This window comes from Malaclemys terrapin, chromosome 8 (assembly GCF_027887155.1).
Source record: "Malaclemys terrapin pileata isolate rMalTer1 chromosome 8, rMalTer1.hap1, whole genome shotgun sequence".
Lineage (NCBI taxonomy): Eukaryota > Metazoa > Chordata > Testudines > Emydidae > Malaclemys > Malaclemys terrapin.
In genome coordinates, this window is record NC_071512.1 from 1002890 (window position 1) to 1023301 (window position 20412).

Below are 20412 nucleotides of genomic sequence, written 5' to 3' on the forward strand. Positions count from 1 at the left end.
GAGGGGGAGGGGCAGATACTCCAGGCTGCGGTGCTCAGTCCGGACATTTTTCCCAGCCTGGGAGCAAGCAGGCAGCTGGTGGATCGGTTTCAGGGGGCGCTGGGAGCGGAGGTCACGGTGGCTTAATGGAACAGCAGCTAAGGCAGAACAGATGCAGCAGCTCTGTGTGCGTGGGCGGGCCCTGGCCCACCCCTGCCCCCTGCCACGCACAGGGACACAGGTGCACAGGGGCACGCTCGGAGCCAGCAAGCGCAGCCGAATGCAGATGGCACCCAGGGCCCCTTGGCCCAGCGTCAGGCTCACAGCAGAGTCACCCAGCCCGTGGTGGCCACGGCTCGGGGCGTGCAGCGATTCACAGGCTGGAAGTCTCTAAGGTGCCACAAGTACTCCTGTTCTTCCTTTTACAGGCTGGAAGGTGACAGCCAGCGGCAGGAGAGGGCCCCCCATGAGCAGGAGCTCCTTCCAGCACAGCCTGGGGGCCAGGAGCACCGGTCCTGCCCCTCCTGTGAAGCTGGGGCTCCCCTGCGGTCCTGCCCACTCCGCTGCGCTCTCCCGAGATTTAAGCCCACAGGAGCCACACCACCACCAAAGCACGAGTGTTTGGGGCCGTGCTAGGCCCAGGGGCCTGCCTGCTTTTATGCACCCCAGGGCTCGACCAGTCCCTGTCTGGGCAGGGGGCTCTGCCCCGCTGCGGGAGCATACTGCTCTCAGACTGCTGGCTGCAGCACGCCCACCCCAGGCAGCAGTTCTGACACGGGGGAGCTGGCAGCGCCCACCGTCGCTCTGCCCTGGAGCCAAAGGGGCTCCCAGGAACCAGGCGCTCCAGGGGGCAGAACTGGCCACCTCTGACCAGGGAGCCTTTGGCCTCTTGTTCCCGCCGCAGCCCTGCCTGCGCCCTAGGACCACGCCGCAGCTGCTGAGGGTGAAGGTTTCTGTCCCTCCCAGCTGCAGATTTCCCAGTAGCGTCGGGGGGGGAGGGGTGTGCCTCCCCCACCCCATTGAGCAAGGCAACCCCCAGCCCCAGGCAGCATTTACAGCAGCCTCGAAGCCAGTTGGGTTTTGCTATGAATTAGCCATGGCTCCGGCCTGCTGCTTGGCTGACCGCCCCCAGCCCGCTCCGCCGTGGCCATTAGAGCCACCAGCAGCTGCCTGTAATTGCTGTTGGCCGGAGGGGCAGACTCTGCGCCCCTCCCCCAGCTCTGGTGGGGATAAGCCCCAGGGGCTGAGCCCACTTCCAGACAAGCCAAGGATGAGAGCAGGGCCCGGGCCGATTAGCCAGGATGAGTCCCCGGCCCCAGAGACGGTGCCAGGCCAAAGGAGCCAGGCGTTTGCTTTGGAGGCCCCACAGGCAGAAGCAGGAACCTGCAGCGAGGGTGGGGGGGGGGGCTCCATGCCAAGGGGGAGACCCGGCAGCGGAGGGCTCCACGCCTGCCCAGGGCGTAGGATGCCGGCTGGACACGGAAGCCCATGCTGAGGGTCTGGCAGAAGCAGCACAGGGCGAGGAAGGAGTGGGCTCGGGACACGGCTCCAAGCCCCAGTTCACCATGGGAAGGGGCCATGCTTGGCCCGACACCCGGGCTCGGTGCATGGAGCAGCAGCCCCCACCCCTCCCCGGAGGCAGCCAAGAAACCTCCAGCAAGAGGCTTTATTCAAAAAATAATTTATCAAGGCGATACTTCATGTGCATTAGAGACGCTATGTACATAAATATTCCTCTCTCTGGCTATGTACAGGGCTAGGTGGGATGTGGGGGGGCGGCTGGCCAGCCCTGGGCAGGGTGCTCCAGTGGGCGGGGGTGGGGTGCCTGGCTCCCACTGGTACAGGATCACAAAAATATGATTAAAAATTACATCAAACAAAACAAGCAGAGTTTCCCGGGCGAGGCCTGTGGGCGGCCCCAGGCAGCTCCTCTGGGCACCGAGCCTATGCCCCATGGGCTGACACGAGTTCACTCTGCCCTGCGGGGCGTGACGGCGGGTTGGGGGCAAGCTAGCACCTTTGGGGGCTTGGCAGTGCGGGAAGGGCCAGGCTGCCCTGACTGCCTGGAGAGCAGACGCCAGCAGGAGGCTGGGGAGGTGGGCCACACGGAGTCCCCAGGCCAGCCGAGGACAACCCCTCACAAGGAGCAGGCTGGGGCGGGGGCCCAGAGACTCCCGCTGCTCAGCTCTCTCCAGTGCCCTGCGGCGGGAGGAGGGCAAGAGCTGCCTCGTCATTCCCAGCCCCGCTGCCAGGCTGTCCAGCCCCCCAGAGCCAAGGCGCCCTGGGCAGGCAGGCCAGTGCCGGGCGGCCCCTCACGTCCTCACGCTGCGGTAGGAGAAGAGGCAGGGGGTGATGGGCAGGGGGTCGTGGGTGAAGACGGAGTCGTCGGAGGAGCAGGTGCTGGTGCTGTCCTCGCAGGAGGGGGAGTACTGCTCGAAGGGCACGGACAGGTCCAGGTACTGCGGGAGGGAAGAGCCGTCAGCGTTGCAGGGAGCGTGCCCCCCAGAGACAGGGCAAGGCCCAGACACACCAGGAACCCCCTGGCCACCTTCCTGGGCCACATGCCACAGGGCCTGCCTGCTTTGCAAACTCACCTCCTCTGAGACAGCTGCCAGGATCTTGTCCAGCCCCTCCACCAGCTGCTTGAAGGTCGGGCGCTGGGAGGGGACGGCATGCCAGCACTCCCTCATCAGCATGTACCTGGCAAGGCAGGGCAGAGCAGAGAGCTGTCAGCCAGAGGAACCAGTCCCCTCTCCCCCCCGCATGCCAGGGGCAGTGCGGGTACTCACAGCTCATGGGTGCAGTTGGAAGGCTTGTCCATGCGGTGCCCTTCTTTCAGCAGCTTGAAGAGCTCTTCCACCGGGATCCCAGGGTACGGGGAGCCCCCCAGCGTGAAGATCTCCCACATCAGAATCCCAAAGGACCACCTAGGAACAGGGCAAGGATCAGGCCCAGCGTGGGCTGGGACAGGCACTGTGGGCAGGGCACTGTCACTGGAGCACCGCCATTACCAGGGCCATGGCCAAGCAGTGCCATGATCCCGGGCACAGTGTGCTGAGGGTGCCAATCTGCCCTGTGTTACCCGGAGAGCGGGGCGCACGCCACACCTTGGTGTGTGCACAGGGGCTGCCCTCGGGGCCTGATGCCCTCAGCCGCCCTCACCCCAGGCCCAGCCCCTGACAGCGCAGCCGGACTCACACGTCGCTCTGGTGCGTGTACACTCTGTCAAATAGGGCTTCGGGCGCCATCCACTTCACGGGAAGCCGGCCCTGCAGGGAGATGAAAAGCCCTCAGCCCACGGCTGCCGCTGCAAGGTGACATGCCTCCCCGCCCCGCTCCTGGCCCTCGGCACCTCCCGACCCGGCCCCTGCCTGGCCCTTGGCACCCCCCGCCCTGCCCCACCCCCCTCCCAGCCCTCGACACCCTCCGCCCGGCTCCCCTCCCGGGCCAGCCCTCGGCAACCCCCAGCCCTTCTCCCCTCCCTCGACACCCTCCGCCCGGCTCCCCTCCCGGCCTAGCCCTTGGCACCTCCCGCTGTCCTCCCGGGCATCGGCATCCCCCGCCCCCCTCCTGGCCTGGCCCTCGGCAGCCCCGCCCCCTCCTGGACCTCGGCACCCCCACCCCACTCACATTGCTGGTCTTTTTATAGTAGTCGATGTCGTGGACGTCCCGGGCCAGGCCAAAGTCAGCGATTTTCAGCACGTTCTCCTCCGTGACCAGCACGTTGCGGGCGGCCAGGTCCCTGTGGATGCACTGCAGGGAGGGGGCGGCTCAGGGCTGGGGTGGGGGGGCCCGAAACCCGCAGCCGGGGCCTGGCCAAATACGTCTCTCTGACGACCTCCGACCTGCCCCATGGACCAGGAGCCTCCCACCCCCACCTGGTGCCGCCTGAGCCTGCCCAGAAACTGCATGGCAGAGCCAGGTCCCAGGGCCGCCCCCCATTCCCAGCCAGCGCCCCGGAGCCAGGGCCGCCCCCCATTCCCAGCCAGCGCCCCGGAGCCAGGGCCGCCCCCCATTCCCAGCCAGCGCCCCAGAGCCAGGGCCGCCCCCCATTCCCAGCCAGCGCCCCGGAGCCAGGGCCGCCCCCCATTCCCAGCCTCCCCCCCGGAGCCAGGGCTGCCCCCCATTCCCAGCCAGCGCCCCGGAGCCAGGACCGCCCCCCATTCCCAGCCAGCGCCCCAGAGCCAGGGCCACCCCCCATTCCCAGCCAGCGCCCCGGAGCCAGGGCCACCCCCCATTCCCAGCCAGCGCCCCGGAGCCAGGGCCGCCCCCATTCCCAGGCTGCACCCCGGAGCCAGGGCCGCCCCCCATTCCCAGGCTGCACCCCCAGAGCCACCCCCCATTCCCAGCCAGTGCCCCGGAGCCGGGGCCACCCCCACTCCCAGGCTGCACCCCAGAGCCAGGGCTGCACCCCAGGGCCACCCCCCATTCCCAGGCTGCACCCCAGAGCCAGGGCCACCCCCCATTCCCAGCCAGCTCCCCCGGAGCCGGGCCCACCTCCCATTCTCAGCCAGCACCCCCGGAGCCAGGGCCTTACCCTCTTCGACTCCAGGTACTCCATGCCGCGGGCCACCTGGTAGCCGCAGGAGACCAGGTCCTTGAAGGAGAGCTGCTCCTCAGGCATGGCGCCGACGTCGAAGGTGTAGTCAGGCGTGGGGGGGCGCCGGGCACGCAGGAACTCCCGCAGGTTCCCCTTGGAGGCAAATTCCACCAGCACATACAGTGGCCCTGCGGAGACGGGCCATCAGGTGGGGCTTAGGGTCACTGGGGCCTCCCTCTCCTGCCCCCCTGACCGAGCACAACCCCCTTCCAAGGGGAGGCAGCGCCCCCCCACCTCAAGCGCAGTCTGCTCCTGGGATGAAGTGGGGGGGTTTCTTGTTTTTTTTCTGTTTTCCAGTGGGCTGCATGCAGAGGGGGTGGGACTCAGTTTCCCTGGGTGTTACTGGTTTAATGAGGTGACGGGAGAGGGAGTTTGTTGTTACAGAGGACCGGAGAGGGAACTTGGGACCCCAGCCAATGGCCTGGAGAATGGATACCCCAGCAACAGGTGACCTGGTGACCCAGAGCCGGTTCTGGCCAGTGGGAGGACAATGGGCTGTGAAGAGAGGACCCTGTGACCTGACCAGCCGGTTCCAGCCAGAGGACAGAAGCGAGGAGAGGAGGCCCAGGCCACCCTGTTTACGACCCTGTTTACCTGGAGAGAAGACAATAGACAGAGTGGGGGCTTGGAGCCGGGGATCTCAGAGGCCCAGCTGGGGCAGGGGGGCTCTGGGATGGAGAGGGGGAGCAGGCAGAGCCCACCTGGATGCAGGGGAGACTGGAAGGTGCTGGTTGGGGAGGCCAGGCCTGAGGCTGGAGAGTTTCCTGTGCTGGGTTCAACGCTCAATAAACCCTCTTGTGTGACACTGGCGGAGCCGGTCTGGAGGACAGGGCGGCGGGCGGGGGGGGGATTACTCCCTTTCGGGGGGTGGAGGCCCCGGGAGTCCACGTCAGAGACAGACGTGCTAAGGCTCCGAGAGGTGCGGCTCCAGGAGGTGGAGGGGCCTGACCCTGCGAGAGAGTGGATCCCCGAGAAGGGCTGTCTCACTGAAAGGGGCACCCCCACGGACCGCATGGGGCCAAGAGTGGGCACGATCTGGGAGTCCGTGACAGCTCCCCCCCTGCTTCGAGTTCAGCAGCCCCCCACCCTGATCCCCAAGCATGGCAGTGAACCCCCCCTCCCTTGAATAGAACAACCCCCACCCCAGCACAGCAGCCCCTCTCCTCGCCCCCACCAAGCGTGGCAGCCCCTCACCGTCCTGCGTGCAGACTCCCAGCAGGTTGATTATGTTTTTGTGCTTGTCCATCAGTTTCATCATCTCCATCTCGGAGATCAGGTCGGCCAGGTCCTTGTCCGTGGCATTGTCTGGGGGCACAGGGAGGTGGTGACTGTGCAGGGCAGGGAACCGGCATTGCCGGGGCTGAGCCCTGGGACACCGCCCTGCGTAGCCCTGTTACCTTTGAGCATCTTCACAGCCACGGTGAGAGCTCTGTCTGGCCTGGCTCTGTCCAGCCCATAGGCCTCTGCTCGCACCACCTGGCCAAAGCAGCCTTCTCCCAGGGGCTTGCCCAGTGCCAGCCTGCGGACAGACAGAGGGGAGGAAGTTACGGCACTGCAGGGTCCCCAGGCAGAGCTGTGCAGTGCACGGGGGGGAGGGGTGGAGAGACGGGGGGTCTGCAGCTCCCCTCCTCAAAGCCTGCCCGGAGCGCGGAGGGAGGAGCCCTGGTGGCAGGAGTTGAGAAACTGGTACAAGCTCTCAGTAAAGCAACCCAGAGCCCATGTCCCAGGGCCACGCAGAGGCTGGGCCAGGCCCCGGGTCTCCTGCCCTGCCGCTGGGCCCTCGCTCTGTGAATGGCTCTTGGAGGCAACCGGTGTCTGAGCCCAGGTCAGTCTGTCTGTCCATGCCCCAATCCCAGCCCTCCTGCAGCAGGGCACTGCCACGTGACCCCGCCCCCACGGCAGAGAGCAGCGCAGGGCCCTACTTGTCTCGGGGGAACTCCCACGTGGAGTCCAGTGGCAAGTCGAGCTCCAGGACCCCGGCCAGCATCGGGGTGCAGCTGGACGAGAGGCGGGTGACGCGCATCAGGGACGTGCTGGACTTTCCGGAGCAGCTTGAGTCCAGGGAGAACTGTGGGAGAGCCCAAGAGACCTGCTGTCAGCACCAGGGCCAGCCGGGGAGCACGGGAGGGGAGAGGTTGCAGTGCAGGGTCCGGCCCCGGCGGGAGGTCACCGCCAGATGTGGCACCGGGCCCCGGCCCCAGCAGGAGGTCACCGCCAGACGCGGCACTAGGCCCCGGCCCCGGCAGGAGGTCACCGCCAGACGTGGTGCCGGGCAGCAGCCCGCACACACTACAGCCGGTCCCTGGCCCTGCAGACTCAGCAGGCCGCTGTGCCCAGCGCAGAGCGTCTATGACCCGCAGGGGGCCCGCAGCCTCCCTCTGCCCGGACGTACCTGTCTGATGAGTGGGAACTTGGAGAGCTTGTGCACGGCCACGGGCTCCAGGGGCTGTTTGCTCGCCTGGGTCTGCATCCGGCACAGCACCACGATGACGGCGGCCATGGCGACAGCCAGGGAGCCCGACGTGTAGATGATGATGTCGGTGTACTTGGTCTCGGGGGCCTCCACCTCCCGCACTAGCTCCTCTGCTGGAGAGTGAAGCCAGTGAGCCCGGCCCTGTCCCGCCCCCACGGGGCCTCCCCGTGTTCTCGGCAGTTCGGGCCCCTGCCGTGGCCGGAGCGCTCCCAGCCCCCCAGCCTTACCTGGCAGCACGGTGAGCCAGGCTGACTGGTAGGACAGGCCGATGGAGTTCCCGGCCAGGCAGGTGTATTCCCCAGCATCCTCCCTGGAGACGTTGTGCAGGTACAGCACCTCCACCTCCGAGCTGTTAATGTCGGCTGTCTGCGGGGGCAGAGCCGCAGCGTCAGGGCCCAGCCCCGCACATGGGGTCCCAGCAGGTGGCTGATTCCCTCCCATCACGGGGGGGCACTGAGCCCCCTGGACCCAGGCTGAGCCTGCCCCGCTTGGCCCTACCCTGCTGCCCCCAGGACTGGGGCTTCTCCCACTGCTCCCCCCCAGTCTGCGTCAAGTCCCACCCGGGCCTGGGGGCAACGTGTGCCCTGGAGAGCCAGCGCCTGCACCAGGAGGGGCTGCTCTGGGGGCATGGCGCCCTCGCTGGCCTGGCCATTACCTTGAGCACTTGGACGTAGGGCACCCCATCGGGGCCGAAGCTGCTGCCGTTCACCTCGATGTGCCTGAGCCACTGGATGTGGGGCTGGGCGTCACTGTACACCTTGCAGAAGAACTCCACGTCGCTGCCCACCACCGCTGTGGTGTTGGCAGGCAGCCCGGCCTGCAGGATGGGCCTGTGCGGGGACCTCTCTGCCGGGAGGGAAGAGGGAGCAGCATCGCCCAGCTGGACAGCCCAGTGCAGCCAGCCCGACAGCGGGGCCAAATCCACCCAGCACGCGCCAACCGCTGACCGGGGCCCCGGCCAAGTGGGCAGAGCAGGGCACTGGCAGGCAGGGCACCTGGTTTGTGTCACCAACTCCCTCCGTGGCCTGGGGTGGTTACAGCCTCTCTGTACCTCATCCCCAGGGGTCAGACAGGAGCCCCCTTCCCCCCCCAAGCTCTCCCACTGCCACACCCGGCCATCGCGTTCCCTCCCGCTGCTCGCTCAGCGCGATGCTCAGGCCAGAGTGTCTCTTGCCTGTCTGTCCCTCTCCCTCCTCGCCCCGGGAACGTGGCTGCTGACCCTCCTCTGCCATTGCCCAGCACCACAGCCCGGTGGGAATTCCTCCAGGCCCGCAGCAGCCAGAAGGGGAGGGGCAAAGAGGGGTGGGAGGCAGGTCCCGGCTGGGGGCTAGTTGCGTCCATTTGATGCCAGGACCCGGATGATCTCCAAAGCGCTGTGAAGCTTCGGGATCAGTGACTCTGCGCCCAGGAGTCTGCTCTGTTCTGCTCCCAGGCTGCCTGGGGACGGCCCCCGACTGGGACACAGACCCCTCGTTAGCACAGCCCCCAGGGTCTGCGCCAGGCAGGGCTTGACTGGGGAAACCCCAGAGTCAGTGTCTGCGAGCCCCCGGCGCAGGTGAAGGCCTCACCTAACACATCCAGCAAGTAGCTGTAGTGGATGCGGCCAGCCTGGTTCTCCACCAGGCAGGTGTAGTTCCCCCGGTCGGAGGGCACCACGCTCTCCATGACCAAGCTCCAGTGCTGGGGCCGGAGCTGCGGAGAGAAGGGGACAAGCACCAGGTGAGGGGAGGCAGATGGCACCCGGTGCCCAGCAGTGCCCCCCACGGAGCTGGCAGGCAGAAGCCTTCCCCTTATCCCAGAGGCAGCGCCTGGTTACAGGACGGCTCTGATCTCAGCCAGGGCAGACGGAGGCCTGGAGGGGGCTGGGGCAGAGGCGACTGAGCTCCGATCGGCTCCCTGGAGCACTCTTACCCGGATGCCGCCGATGCGGTGCTCGCCCCGGAACTCCCGCCCGTTCTTTAGCCAGCGGATGCTGGGGTTGGGACTCCCCGACGCCGGGCAGCGGAACTTGACCGTGTTTCCCGCAGGGACGGCATACAGCTTCTTATCCATCCGCTGCGGCTGCGTCCAATACGGGGCTGAGAAGGACATTGCACGATTGACGGCCACTAGCCACAGGGTCGGGAGAAGCTCCCAATGCCAAGTACCAGGGCTCGGAGTGTGCACGGAGCTGTGCCCAGGGACCCAGCCGGTCCTCACCACCAGCTCCTCCAAATCTCCCCTGTATCGACGCCAGGGCAGCAAGGAAAGGGCTTGCAAAGCCCTCCGGGAGGTGCGGCAGCGCTCCCCAAGCACTGCCCTCTGCCCCGGAACAGAGCTCAGCCCGGGAACCCCGTGAGCGGGGCACAGGCCGAGGGGCACCTGGCCCTGTTCAGCCGCCTGCCATGGGCGACACAGAGGCTGCCAAGCACGTGGGGGCTGATGGGAGTGGCCTGCAGAGGAAGGGGCGTATGGGCAGGGTGCCCTGCACTCCTGGCAGCTCGAGTGACCCGGCACCAAACCTCTTTTCCCTCATCTCTTGCTTTAGCAGAGCTGGGGACACAGCCCCTGCTGCAAGCAGCTGCCCCGGGACTGACCTCTGCGGTAAGTGGGCTCCTCGTTTGAATCACCGAGGGAACCGTCCCCGTCACTGTCTTCATCATCGTCCCCCGAGGCCAGCGAGTCTGAAGGAAAGCGTTACGAGGGGTCACGTTCCTCCTGCCTGCGAGCTCCCGGCTACTCCAGACCCAGTTCTTGGGAGCGGAGCAGGGCACTGGCTTTGCAGAGTGCACCCAGCGACTCCAGCCCCAGCCTCTCCCAGCAGGGGGCGCTGCAGGGAGCGGGGCAGGAGCACGGGCTGGGGGGCGGGGGGGGGGAGACTGTCCCAGGTACGCTGGTCTGGCTGTCCCAGCAGGGGGCGCTGCAGGGAGCGGGGCAGGAGCACTGGCTGGGGGGGGGGGGCGGGACTGTCCCAGATACGCTGGTCTGGCTGTCCCAGCAGGGGGCGATGCAGGGAGCGGGGCAGGAGCACTGGCTGGGGGGGGGGGGGCGGGACTGTCCCAGGTACGCTGGTCTGGCTGTCCCAGCAGGGGGCGCTGCAGGGGAGCAGGGCAGGAGCACTGGCAGGGGGGTGGCGGGGCGGGGACTGTCCCAGATACGCTGGTCTGGCTGTCCCAGCAGGGGGCGCTGCAGGGAGCGGGGCAGGAGCATGGGCTGGGGGCGGGGACTGTCCCAGATACGCTGGTCTGGCTCTCCCAGCAGGGGGCGCTGCTGGGAGCGGGGCAGGAGCATGGGCTGGGGGCGGGGACTGTCCCAGGTACCCTGGTCTGGCTGTCCCAGCAGGGGGCGCTGCAGGGAGTGGGGCAGGAGCACGGGCTGGGGGGGGGGGTGTGGGAACCAACTGTCCCAGGTACGCTGGTCTGGCTCTCCCAGCAGGGGGCGCTGCAGGGAGCGGGGCAGGAGCACTGGCTGCGGGGGGGGGGGGGGGGGCGCGGGACTGTCCCAGATACGCTGGTCTGGCTCTCCCAGCAGGGGGCGCTGCAGGGAGCGGGGCAGGAGCACTGGCTGGGGGGGGGGGGCGGGACTGTCCCAGATACGCTGGTCTGGCTCTCCCAGCAGGGGGCGCTGCAGGGAGCGGGGCAGGAGCACTGGCTGGGGGGGGGGGGGGCGGGACTGTCCCAGGTACGCTGGTCTGGCTGTCCCAGCAGGGGGCGCTGCAGGGGAGCAGGGCAGGAGCACTGGCGGGGGGGTGGCGGGGCGGGGACTGTCCCAGATATGCTGGTCTGGCTGTCCCAGCAGGGGGCGCTGCAGGGAGTGGGGCAGGAGCACGGGCTGGGGGGGGGGGGTGTGGGAACCAACTGTCCCAGGTACGCTGGTCTGGCTCTCCCAGCAGGGGGCGCTGCAGGGAGCGGGGCAGGAGCATGGGCTGGGGGCGGGGACTGTCCCAGATACGCTGGTCTGGCTCTCCCAGCAGGGGGCGCTGCTGGGAGCGGGGCAGGAGCATGGGCTGGGGGCGGGGACTGTCCCAGGTACCCTGGTCTGGCTGTCCCAGCAGGGGGCGCTGCAGGGAGCGGGGCAGGAGCACTGGCTGGGGGGGGGGGGGGGGGCTGTCCCAGATACGCTGGTCTGGCTCTCCCAGCAGGGGGCGCTGCAGGGAGCGGGGCAGGAGCACTGGCTGGGGGGGGGGGGCGGGACTGTCCCAGATACGCTGGTCTGGCTCTCCCAGCAGGGGGCGCTGCAGGGAGCGGGGCAGGAGCACTGGCTGGGGGGGGGGGGGCGGGACTGTCCCAGATACGCTGGTCTGGCTGTCCCAGCAGGGGGCGCTGCAGGGAGCGGGGCAGGAGCACTGGCTGGGGGGGGGGGGGGCGGGACTGTCCCAGGTACGCTGGTCTGGCTCTCCCAGCAGGGGGCGCTGCAGGGGAGCAGGGCAGGAGCACTGGCGGGGGGGTGGCGGGGCGGGGACTGTCCCAGATACGCTGGTCTGGCTGTCCCAGCAGGGGGCGCTGCAGGGAGTGGGGCAGGAGCACGGGCTGGGGGGGGGGGGGTGGGAACCAACTGTCCCAGGTACGCTGGTCTGGCTCTCCCAGCAGGGGGCGCTGCAGGGAGCGGGGCAGGAGCACTGGCTGCGGGGGGGGGGGGGGGGGGGGGGGGCGCGGGACTGTCCCAGATACGCTGGTCTGGCTCTCCCAGCAGGGGGCGCTGCAGGGAGCGGGGCAGGAGCACTGGCTGGGGGGGGGGGGCGGGACTGTCCCAGGTACGCTGGTCTGGCTGTCCCAGCAGGGGGCGCTGCAGGGGAGCAGGGCAGGAGCACTGGCGGGGGGGTGGCGGGGCGGGGACTGTCCCAGATATGCTGGTCTGGCTGTCCCAGCAGGGGGCGCTGCAGGGAGTGGGGCAGGAGCACGGGCTGGGGGGGGGGGGGGGTGTGGGAACCAACTGTCCCAGGTACGCTGGTCTGGCTCTCCCAGCAGGGGGCGCTGCAGGGAGCGGGGCAGGAGCGCTGGTGGCAAGCAGCGGGGTGGACAAACTCATCTCCCGGGGCAGGAAGCACCTGTCTGCCCGGGGCTCTTACCCACAATGGAGATGGTGAAGTTGCGCAGACTCTGTCCAGTGTCCTGCGCCCGGCACATGTAGAGCCCCGAGTCCTCATAGGCGACCTCGGCGATCTCCAGCGTGCGCTGCCAGATGCGGACGCGCCCGCCTGGGAAGAGCTGCTTGGCCTCCTTGTACCAGGTGACGCCCAGGCTGTGGTTGTCATCGCAGTGAAGCCTCAGCACGTGGCCGGGGTCCAGCAGGAGGTGCTCCTCCGTCTCCAGCAGGCGGCTCTCAAACAGCGCTGCCCAGCACAGGGGGGACAGCTGAGCCCCAGGGCCCGAAGGCAGCTCATCCCTCCCCAGACAAGCTCAGCAGCTCTGTGCCCCGCACACCCACACCCTGCGGAGGGGCCCGAGGGGGACCTCTGCCCCAGGCAGGCCCCAAGCAGCTGCTCCTTCCACCCTCTGCAATGGACAAGCCAGGGCAGATGGGGGCAGCATGTCCTGCGGTGGCATTGCCAGGCAGGTGGGGAGCCACAGGCCGGAGCCTGGACCCTGCCCCGGGCAGAGAGAAGAGGCTTTAATCAATAGCCACTGGTTGGTGTGGACTCACTACAGCCCCCGGCCTGAGCACAGGCCACATGGCCTGCTCCCTCCTCTCCGCACCGCTCCAAGGCCAGGCCCTGGGCACCGGTGTGGCCAGCGCAGGGTACGTGTGGGGGGAGGGGGAGAGGCTGGTTTTTTGGATCCCAGAGCCAGGCTGCCCGTGGCATTGGCTCCCTCTTTCCAGAGGCCTTGGGCATGGGGCATGACCAGCATTAACGCTGGGGGCCAAGGGCCCAGGCCCTTCATCTCCCGCTGCAGCCTCCTCGCGTTCAGTCCAACCCCCCAGCCCGGCTCTCCAGCGCCCCCAAATGGACCCCTCAGGCAGCCAGGGACTGCTGCTCCTCCCCCGCCAGCCCCTCTTACCCTCTGACCTCCCGCTGGGCCCAGCCCCGGCCCCCTTTGCAGGGCTGAGGGAAGAGCGGGTGTTGCATGTGCTGTAGCTGGAGGAGAGGAGCCCAGATGCGGCTGCAGTCCCAGAGCTCCAGCAGCCAGCCCAGGGGAGCAGCGTCTAGCTCCCCCCCAAACAGCGCCGGCTGGGCTCGGGAGGGAGGGCTGCCAGCTGGGCATGGCCACTGGGAGTGATGGGTTTTCACACTCAGCTGCCTCCAGCACTTCCCGCCTGCCCTGTTTGTCTAACCTGGATTTGAACTGTGATTGCTCGGTGACACCCCCGCAAAGCAGGGCCATAGGGACCTGGCGGGCACGCACTCTCCCACCCCCAGCTCGGCTGCACCAAGCCCCTCTCTTGCTGCCCCCGACCTGGAGTTCTCACACCTGATCTCCAGACCGGACACCACCAATCCCCTCCAAAGGGCCCTGCCCGGCCCTGGTCAGGGCTGTTCTGCTGCCTGCCCCCTCCCCCGAAGGGGGAGGCAGCCACGGCACACTGGGGGTGGGGGCGAGGAGGGTTCCTTCCCACCCGGACCGGCTCCCAGTCAGGGTCCAAGCGGCTCCTGCCAGCCCCGCCGAGCGAGTCCGTTCTGCCCCAGCCGTGGTGACTGAGAACCCTTAGGGCTGCAGGTGAGGAGAGGGAAGAAGGCGCCAGATGTCAAGGGGCTATGGGGCTTTGTGTGTAAATGGAGCAGGTTTGATCAGGAGTCAGAGCCAATGAGAGCCGCGCCAAGTCCCCCAGAACCACACTTTAACCGGGACACGCCCTGAACCAAGCCAGGGAATCCATAACGATCGTCTCCAGCCACGGGCCTGGCTCACTCCACTCTGGGCCGGGGTCTGGCTCGGGCAGCCCCAGGAGATGGGGTGGGAGGACGGTTTTATCATTCAGGCAGTTTCTCCATCAGCCGGTGGCGCTTGGGGCTCAGTGGCTGACACCAGAGCGGAGGTATCAGGAGCCTAAACCCGCCCACAGCCAGCAAGACAGAACTGCTCCGGATCGGCCAGCTTTGAGGTGAAAAGGCTCCGCCCGGCCCAACCCCGAGGAGCCGGACTCTGGGCCTGTGGGGAAGGGACAGGGCCAAAGGCTCCACTAGCTACGGGCTTTGAAAAGCCAAGTCGGTGGCCCCTGAACTCCCCCCCCCCCCCCCCCCCCGTCTCACAATAGGTCCCTTGCTGAAGTCTCCAGGTGTTACCACAATACCAGCCAACCCTCCACCCTGTGAGTCTCACTGGGCTTCTGCCAGGCAGCACCGGGGACCCAGGAACCATTCCTGCTGTGAGCAAGGGCCAGTCCAGCTGCTCGGCCGTCCTCGCCCAGGCCTGGCTGCAGCACGGTGCGATCCCTGGAGCTCCCGCGGCACTGAACTGCCACCATCTGCCTGCGCCGGGCCAGGTACAACAGCAGCAGGCCTGGATACCCGCGCACCTGAACAGCGCCTGCCCGTGCGGCACACGCTCCGTGCTCCGGTGCCATTCCCGCACAGGCTGTGCGCCCTGCACACCTACCAGCACCGCCCAGGTGCCAAGTGCGAAGAACTAGGCTCGGACTCTCCTTGGCCTGTTGCCTGCAATGGCTATTTCCCCTGCTCCATGCAGCTCACAGGCTCCCCTCTGGTCCTTCCTCCCAGCTCCCCTCACCCCCGGCTCTGCCCACCTCCGCCAGGCCCCTCTCTGCCCTTTCCTACCTGGCTCCATTGTCCTTCCGGGGGAAGCAACTGCTTGAGCCCCTGTTGTCATCGCTGCCAGGAGGCCCAGCAGGGCACAGGGCAGTGGCTGCATCTTCCTGCCCTTCCTCTCCTGGCTCAGGCTGGAGCCCAGGCCCTCACAGCCTGAAACCACAGGGCCAGAGAGAGCCGGTTACCCTGCCGCTGCCACAACCTCCTCCTGCCCCCCCCCGAGGGGGAACCCCCAGAGCCTCACCCCCCCCAGTTCCAGCCCCTGGGGAACCCCCAGAGCCTCAACTTCCCCCCGCCCCCCCCCGAGTTCCAGCCCCTGGGGAACCCCCAGAGCCTCAACTTCCCCCCGCCCCCCCCCCGAGTTCCAGCCCCTGGGGAACCCCCAGAGCCTCAACCCCCCCCCGAGTTCCAGCCCCTGGGGAACCCCCAGAGCCTCAACCCCCCCCCCAGTTCCAGCCCCTGGGGAACCCCCAGAGCCTCAGGGGAGCAATGCAGAGGGCTCCCCACCACGAGCTGAGCTGTTAACCCCTTCCATTCTGCTCCATCCGGAGCAGGCAAGGGCCCTGGAGGGAGGGCGTGGGTCTAAGAGGAGTCCTCCCCCCAACCGCCCCGAGACCCTTCCTGCACGGGGCGGGCAGCGTTTGGCCCCGGGCATGGCCTGGCGGATGCTGCTCTCCCAAGCCGGAGGCAGGCGCTCCGCGGGCGGTGCGAGGCGGGGGGCTACCTCAGTGTCCTGGGCACCGGGGACAATCTGGGTTGTCCCAGCAGGAAGAATCGTCCCTGCGCTCCAAACGCAGCTGGCACTAGCTTGCGCCCACCGCACCGGCTGGGAGAACCAGGCGCTTCCGGGGACGGGGTCCCCCCCACCCGCAGTCAGGGCATGGGACCGGGGACCGCTCCTCCCTCCGCTGGGTACAGGCAGGGCGCGGGGGAACCAGCCCAGCCCCGGCCGCTCCCTCCAGCCAGCGCCGGGCCGGACTGGCCCCCAGCCCACCGGCCACTGGGAGAAGAGGGGCTGCCCGGCCCCCGGCTCTCCCTGCCCCTGACCGGCCAGGCTGGGCGCGCGTGGGGGCTCCCCGTGGCTGGATGGGGAGACCGGGGAGCAGGGGCGCTGAGAGCCAGGGAACCAAACTGCAGACCCGCGGGCGGGGGCCCCGCACCTCCAGCCCCCCAGTTCCAGCGCCCCCCCCGCACTCACAACACCCCAGTTCCAGCAACCCCTCCGCACCCCAGTTCCAGCAACCCCCCCGCACCCACAACACCCCAGTTCCAGCCACCCCCCCGCACCCACAACACCCCAGTTCCAGCCCCCCCGCACCCACAACACCCACGTTCCAGCGCCCTGGGGGCAGCCGCGAGGCGGCTGCAGTTTAATGGTTAACCCGGCTGACAAAGGCTCCAGTGCGGCTGGTCACAGATTTACAGACCCCGCGGCTGCAGGACTCGGGCAAAGTCCGCCCGGCCCCGCCCGGGAGCTCCCCGCGCCCCAGCGCCCGGCTCCCCGGCCCCTCACCGCCGCCGGGTCCCCGCTGCGGGGCTCTAGGGCCGGGCTTCATCGCTCCGCATCCCGGGGCTGGGCAAGGGGCCGAGCCTGTCGCCGGGCCCGCAGCCGCGCGCAGGGCTCTGGGCTGGAGCTGCCGGGCGGCTCCTTCCCCCGGGCGCCCCGGTCGCGCTCTGCAGGTCCCGGCGCCGCCTCCTCGCCTCTGGGGCAGCGCAGGAGGGGCCGCTGGGCGGGCGGAGCGGAGCGCAGCGCAGCGCTCGGGTTACACCGAGCTAACAATGGGCCGCCCCCGGCCCGCCCCCGGCCGGCCCTGCTCCGCTCCAGCTCAGGTCAGCCGCATGCCTGCCCCCGGGCGCCTTGGGGCCGAGCCCTGCTTCCTCGGGGCGGGCAGCTGCAGCCAGCACGGAACGGGGCCGTCACCGAGGGGAAGCACCGCTTCCCAGCCCCTGCCAGGAGCCCTTCTCCCCTGCTGCCATGGCTGGGGGGAGGCAGGGGGCTGCACTAGGTGACCTCTTGAGGTCCCTTCCTGTCCTATGAGTCTATGACCCTCTGGCCCTGGGATCTTCTGCCCATCGCCAAAGAGCTGTCTCCATGCTCTCCCCCCCACCCCAGTGCGTGCAGAGCGCAGGCAGCATTGACACACGGCACTCTGGTCTGCGGAACTCACTGCCACAAGATCTCAGCTCACAAGGGCCTGGCAGAGTTCCAAAGGGGACATGCAGAGGGACAGACCCCACTGGTGTCAGGCCTTTAGCTCACGGCTCGCAGGGGTAGAAATGCAGGCTCAGGACCAGTCTCACCTGGGCAGGCCAGAGGGGAGGTTAGACCATCTAGTCTGACCTGCCTTGCACAGGCTGGAGAACCTCCCTCCACTCACCATCAGCTTGGGCGTGGGACTAGAGCAGAGCCTTCTGGGAGGATGCCAGGACTCCAGGTGCTGGAGAATGCAGCCGGAGCCCGTCCCCTGGTAATTCCCGTGGCTCGTCACCCTCCCCTGGAAAAATCCCATCTTGTGTCACCTGGAACTTTTCTGCCTTTGCCTGTGACCTGGCGGAGCCTGTTCCGCTAGCTCCGATATAGACCCGTAACCGAGCCGGTCCCTGCCCAGAAGAGTTTCCAGTCCAAGGGCCGGTCTAGAGGGGAACCGTCACCGGCGTCACTACAGCCATGTGACCCTAACACAGCGCTGCCCAGACGGAGTTAGACCGGAGCGCCCCAGGGCTGTGCTCACCCCAGTGTGGTGAGGCCAGGACAGTTCCCCAGGGAGACAAGCTCTAAGTGCAAACGGAGACCACCAGCCACTGGGACAAACTCCCCAGGGCCGCAGGGGTTCTCCGTCTCTTGGGGGCGTCAGAGCCAGGCTGGTGCTCTAGCTGAACACGAGTGACTGGGCTCAAGGCAGGGGAAAGGGGATGAAACCCTCCGGCCTGGGCTAGGGACGAGCGCAAACGAGATGGTCGTGGCTCCGCTTGCCCTTAAGCTCTAGGCATAGGAGACCCCAGGTGGGTACAAAAGCCAGGCGAGGGGACCCAGGGAAGGGGGGTGATGCTGGGCAGCCTGCCCGCCCTTGCCACGTGCTCCGTAGGTATCACGGGGGGGGGGACATAAGGGCACATGCTGGCTGACCCAGGGCCCTTCCCGACCCATCCCACCCAGCCCTGCAGCTCTTGAGTCCATCTCCCTGGAGCCAAACAAACGCACATTCCACAGGGGTCTCAGCGACCCGCCCCCCAGCCAGCTGCATTATCTTCCCCCACCACCGGGCATTTCAAACCGGGCCCTGCCTCCTGCCTCAGGCCCTGGCCCTGCCTTCGGCTGCATGTCAATGGCCGGCCAGGAGGGGCCCATAGTCTGGCTGTCCTGGCTCCTGGCCCACAGGGATCTGGGCTTTGTGTCTGCTCTGTGTTAGCTCCGCACATTCATGACTGTGGGGCCCAGGGCCCTCCCTGCTGCATGGGGCAGACGCCAATGGTACTTTTATTAATGGCTCCTCCAATAGGCCAAACTCTGCGGGGCCTTTTGATATGCAAACCCCACACCTGCAGGCCGCCCCAGCCCCCAGCCCGGCCCCTGGGCTCCCAGGGACAGAGGGGCGAAGGGGGAACTGCCCCAGTATCCTTGTCCCTTCTCCTGCCCCCGCTCCGATCACACATAGGAAGCCGGCTGCAGTTTCTGTGCTGGCCTGACCAGGTGCTGCTCCGTCACCCCCGCAGTGCCCCCGGGAACGGAAAGTCACTGAGCAACAGGGTCTAGCTCCTCCCGTGGGACCAAGCCAGACCCGGTGACCCCGGGAGCCACAAGTGGGAGGCCACTTGGCCTGCTCTGCCCTGGCCAGTGTAAGCGGCACAGCATGTGGCCGTGTGGTCCCACGGATCCCGCCATGCCCGAGGCAGCTGCAGTTACACCGATCCAGGCGTCTGCCCTTCTCTCCCCTGCAGCTGTACTGGGAAAACCTGCCGGTGCAGGCTCCAGGCAGAGAGAGGTGCCCCCAGCCCCCACAGGGCCTCTCTTCTCTAGAGGGCTCCTTGTGTGGCGACCCCCCAGGGCCACGGTAAGGAGCCCCATGTCAGGGCAGGGAGAGCTGCGGCGTGGTTAGCCAGGAGGGGCCCGGCCCCTGGAGGCCTGTTTAACCCCTCAAGGGAATCTCTCTAGTGAGGTTCTGGAGTTGTGGGAGGAGTTTGATGGCAGCCACACACCCCAGCCCCCGCTTTGCCCCAGCCACCCCCCCCCCCGAGTGACCAGAAAGGCACCAGCTTTACCACAGCAAAGTCCCAGGTGGCTCCCTGACGTGCAGGCCACGGCGATTCCCCAACGCGGGCACCAAGTCACACACAGAGACACACACAGAGACAAAATGCACACACAGTCCCCCCACACACACACACTGTACACACAGATACACCCCCCCCACACACTGTACACACAGATACACCCCCCCACACACTGTACACACACAGACACCTCCCCGCCACACACACACTATACACACACAGAGACACCTCCCCCCCACACACACTGTACACACACAGACACCCCCACACACACTGTACACACAGATACACCCCCCACACACACTGTACACACAGTCCCCCCACACACACACACTGTACACACACAGAGAGACACCTCCCCACACACACACACTGTACACACACACAGAGACACCTCCCCACACACACACACTGTGCACTCATCTCCCCCACACACACACACTGTACACACACAGACACCTCCCCCCCCCACACACACTGTACACACACAGACACCCCCTCACACACTGTACACACTCAGAGACACCTCTCCCCCCCCCACACTATTTGCAGAGATGAACCAGCCGCTGGTTGCCGTGTGGGACACCTATCTCCCACCCTGGCTGCTGGCGTCCGGGAGGAAGGAGCCTGCCCGGCCGGTGCTGGGCTGGAGCTTAGCGGCTCACCAGGAGCAGGGCCTCCTTGTAATTTATGACTGAGACACGGAAAGGGGAAGTGATTTGCCCGAGCTCACCGGACGGGGCTGGAACAGACCCCAGCGCCCTGCCCTTGGACCCAGCGTCAGAGCCGGCCTCGGCCTTCAGCTCGCTGCCTGATTTGCCCATTCATGGGGCTCAGCCTGTGTGACCCTGCAGAAACCACTCGATATCTGCTCTGCACTGAGGCTTTTCACTGCTGCTTGTTTGGGCCGGGGTGGGGGAGAGGACACTGCTTTTATTTTCAGGGCATTTTCAAATCCAGGAAAATAGAAACAAATGAGAGTTAAAATGTGTATGGAATCCAAAGTGCTGGCTGGGTGGATTCAGTCCCAGGCCTCAGCTGAGAATGTCCTTTCCCGTTGGATTTTTCTCATCTCTTTGGGCTGTGTCCGGTACAGCCGGGTGACTCTGGGTGACGGGCAGGTCGGGCTGTGTCCGGTACAGCCGGGTGACTCTGGGTGACGGGCAGGTCAGGCTGTGTCCGGTACAGCCGGGTGACTCTGGGTGACGGGCAGGTCAGGCTGTGTCCGGTACAGCCGGGTGACTCTGGGTGACGGGCAGGTCAGGCTGTGTCCGGTACAGCCGGGTGACTCTGGGTGATGGGCAGGTCGGGCTGTGTCCGGTACAGCCGGGTGACTCCGGGTGATGGGCAGGTCGGGCTGTGTCCGGTACAGCCGGGTGACTCCGGGTGACGGGCAGGTCGGGC

General features: G+C 67.4%; 1 protein-coding gene across 2 annotated transcripts; it reads right to left on the reverse strand.

The window, feature by feature from the left end:
• Positions 1 to 1619: 1619 nt before the first annotated feature.
• FGFR4 (fibroblast growth factor receptor 4) lies at positions 1620 to 16422 on the reverse strand. 2 transcript variants are annotated; one of them, XM_054037775.1, is made up of 18 exons: positions 16250 to 16422; positions 14746 to 14889; positions 12100 to 12363; positions 9629 to 9715; positions 8964 to 9130; positions 8621 to 8744; positions 7708 to 7898; positions 7280 to 7418; positions 6972 to 7162; positions 6502 to 6647; positions 5977 to 6098; positions 5774 to 5884; positions 4517 to 4707; positions 3610 to 3732; positions 3178 to 3248; positions 2769 to 2906; positions 2574 to 2679; positions 1620 to 2438 (listed from the first exon to the last, which is right to left on the reverse strand). In XM_054037775.1, the coding sequence occupies exons 1-18, from the start codon at positions 16290 to 16292 to the stop codon at positions 2292 to 2294; spliced, it is 2505 nt and encodes an 834-aa protein (XP_053893750.1). In that variant the 5' UTR covers positions 16293 to 16422; the 3' UTR covers positions 1620 to 2291. The 2 variants fall into 2 exon arrangements, with proteins under 2 accessions (XP_053893750.1, XP_053893749.1); XM_054037774.1 differs by having other exon boundaries at positions 6972 to 7165.
• Between the last annotated feature and the right edge of the window lie 3990 nt (positions 16423 to 20412).

Bases quoted from the DNA above. Each gene is read 5' to 3' on its own strand.
- FGFR4 (XM_054037774.1), bottom strand. From the start codon at position 16,292: ATGAAGCCCGGCCCTAGAGCCCCGCAGCGGGGACCCGGCGGCG. The intron at 12,364-14,745 runs GTAGGAAAGGGC...TGTGCTGGGCAG, and splicing joins CGGAAGGACAATGGAGCCAG to CGCTGTTTGAGAGCCGCCTG. The intron at 7,166-7,279 runs GTAAGGCTGGGG...TTCACTCTCCAG, and splicing joins CTGGCTCACCGTGCTGCCAG to CAGAGGAGCTAGTGCGGGAG.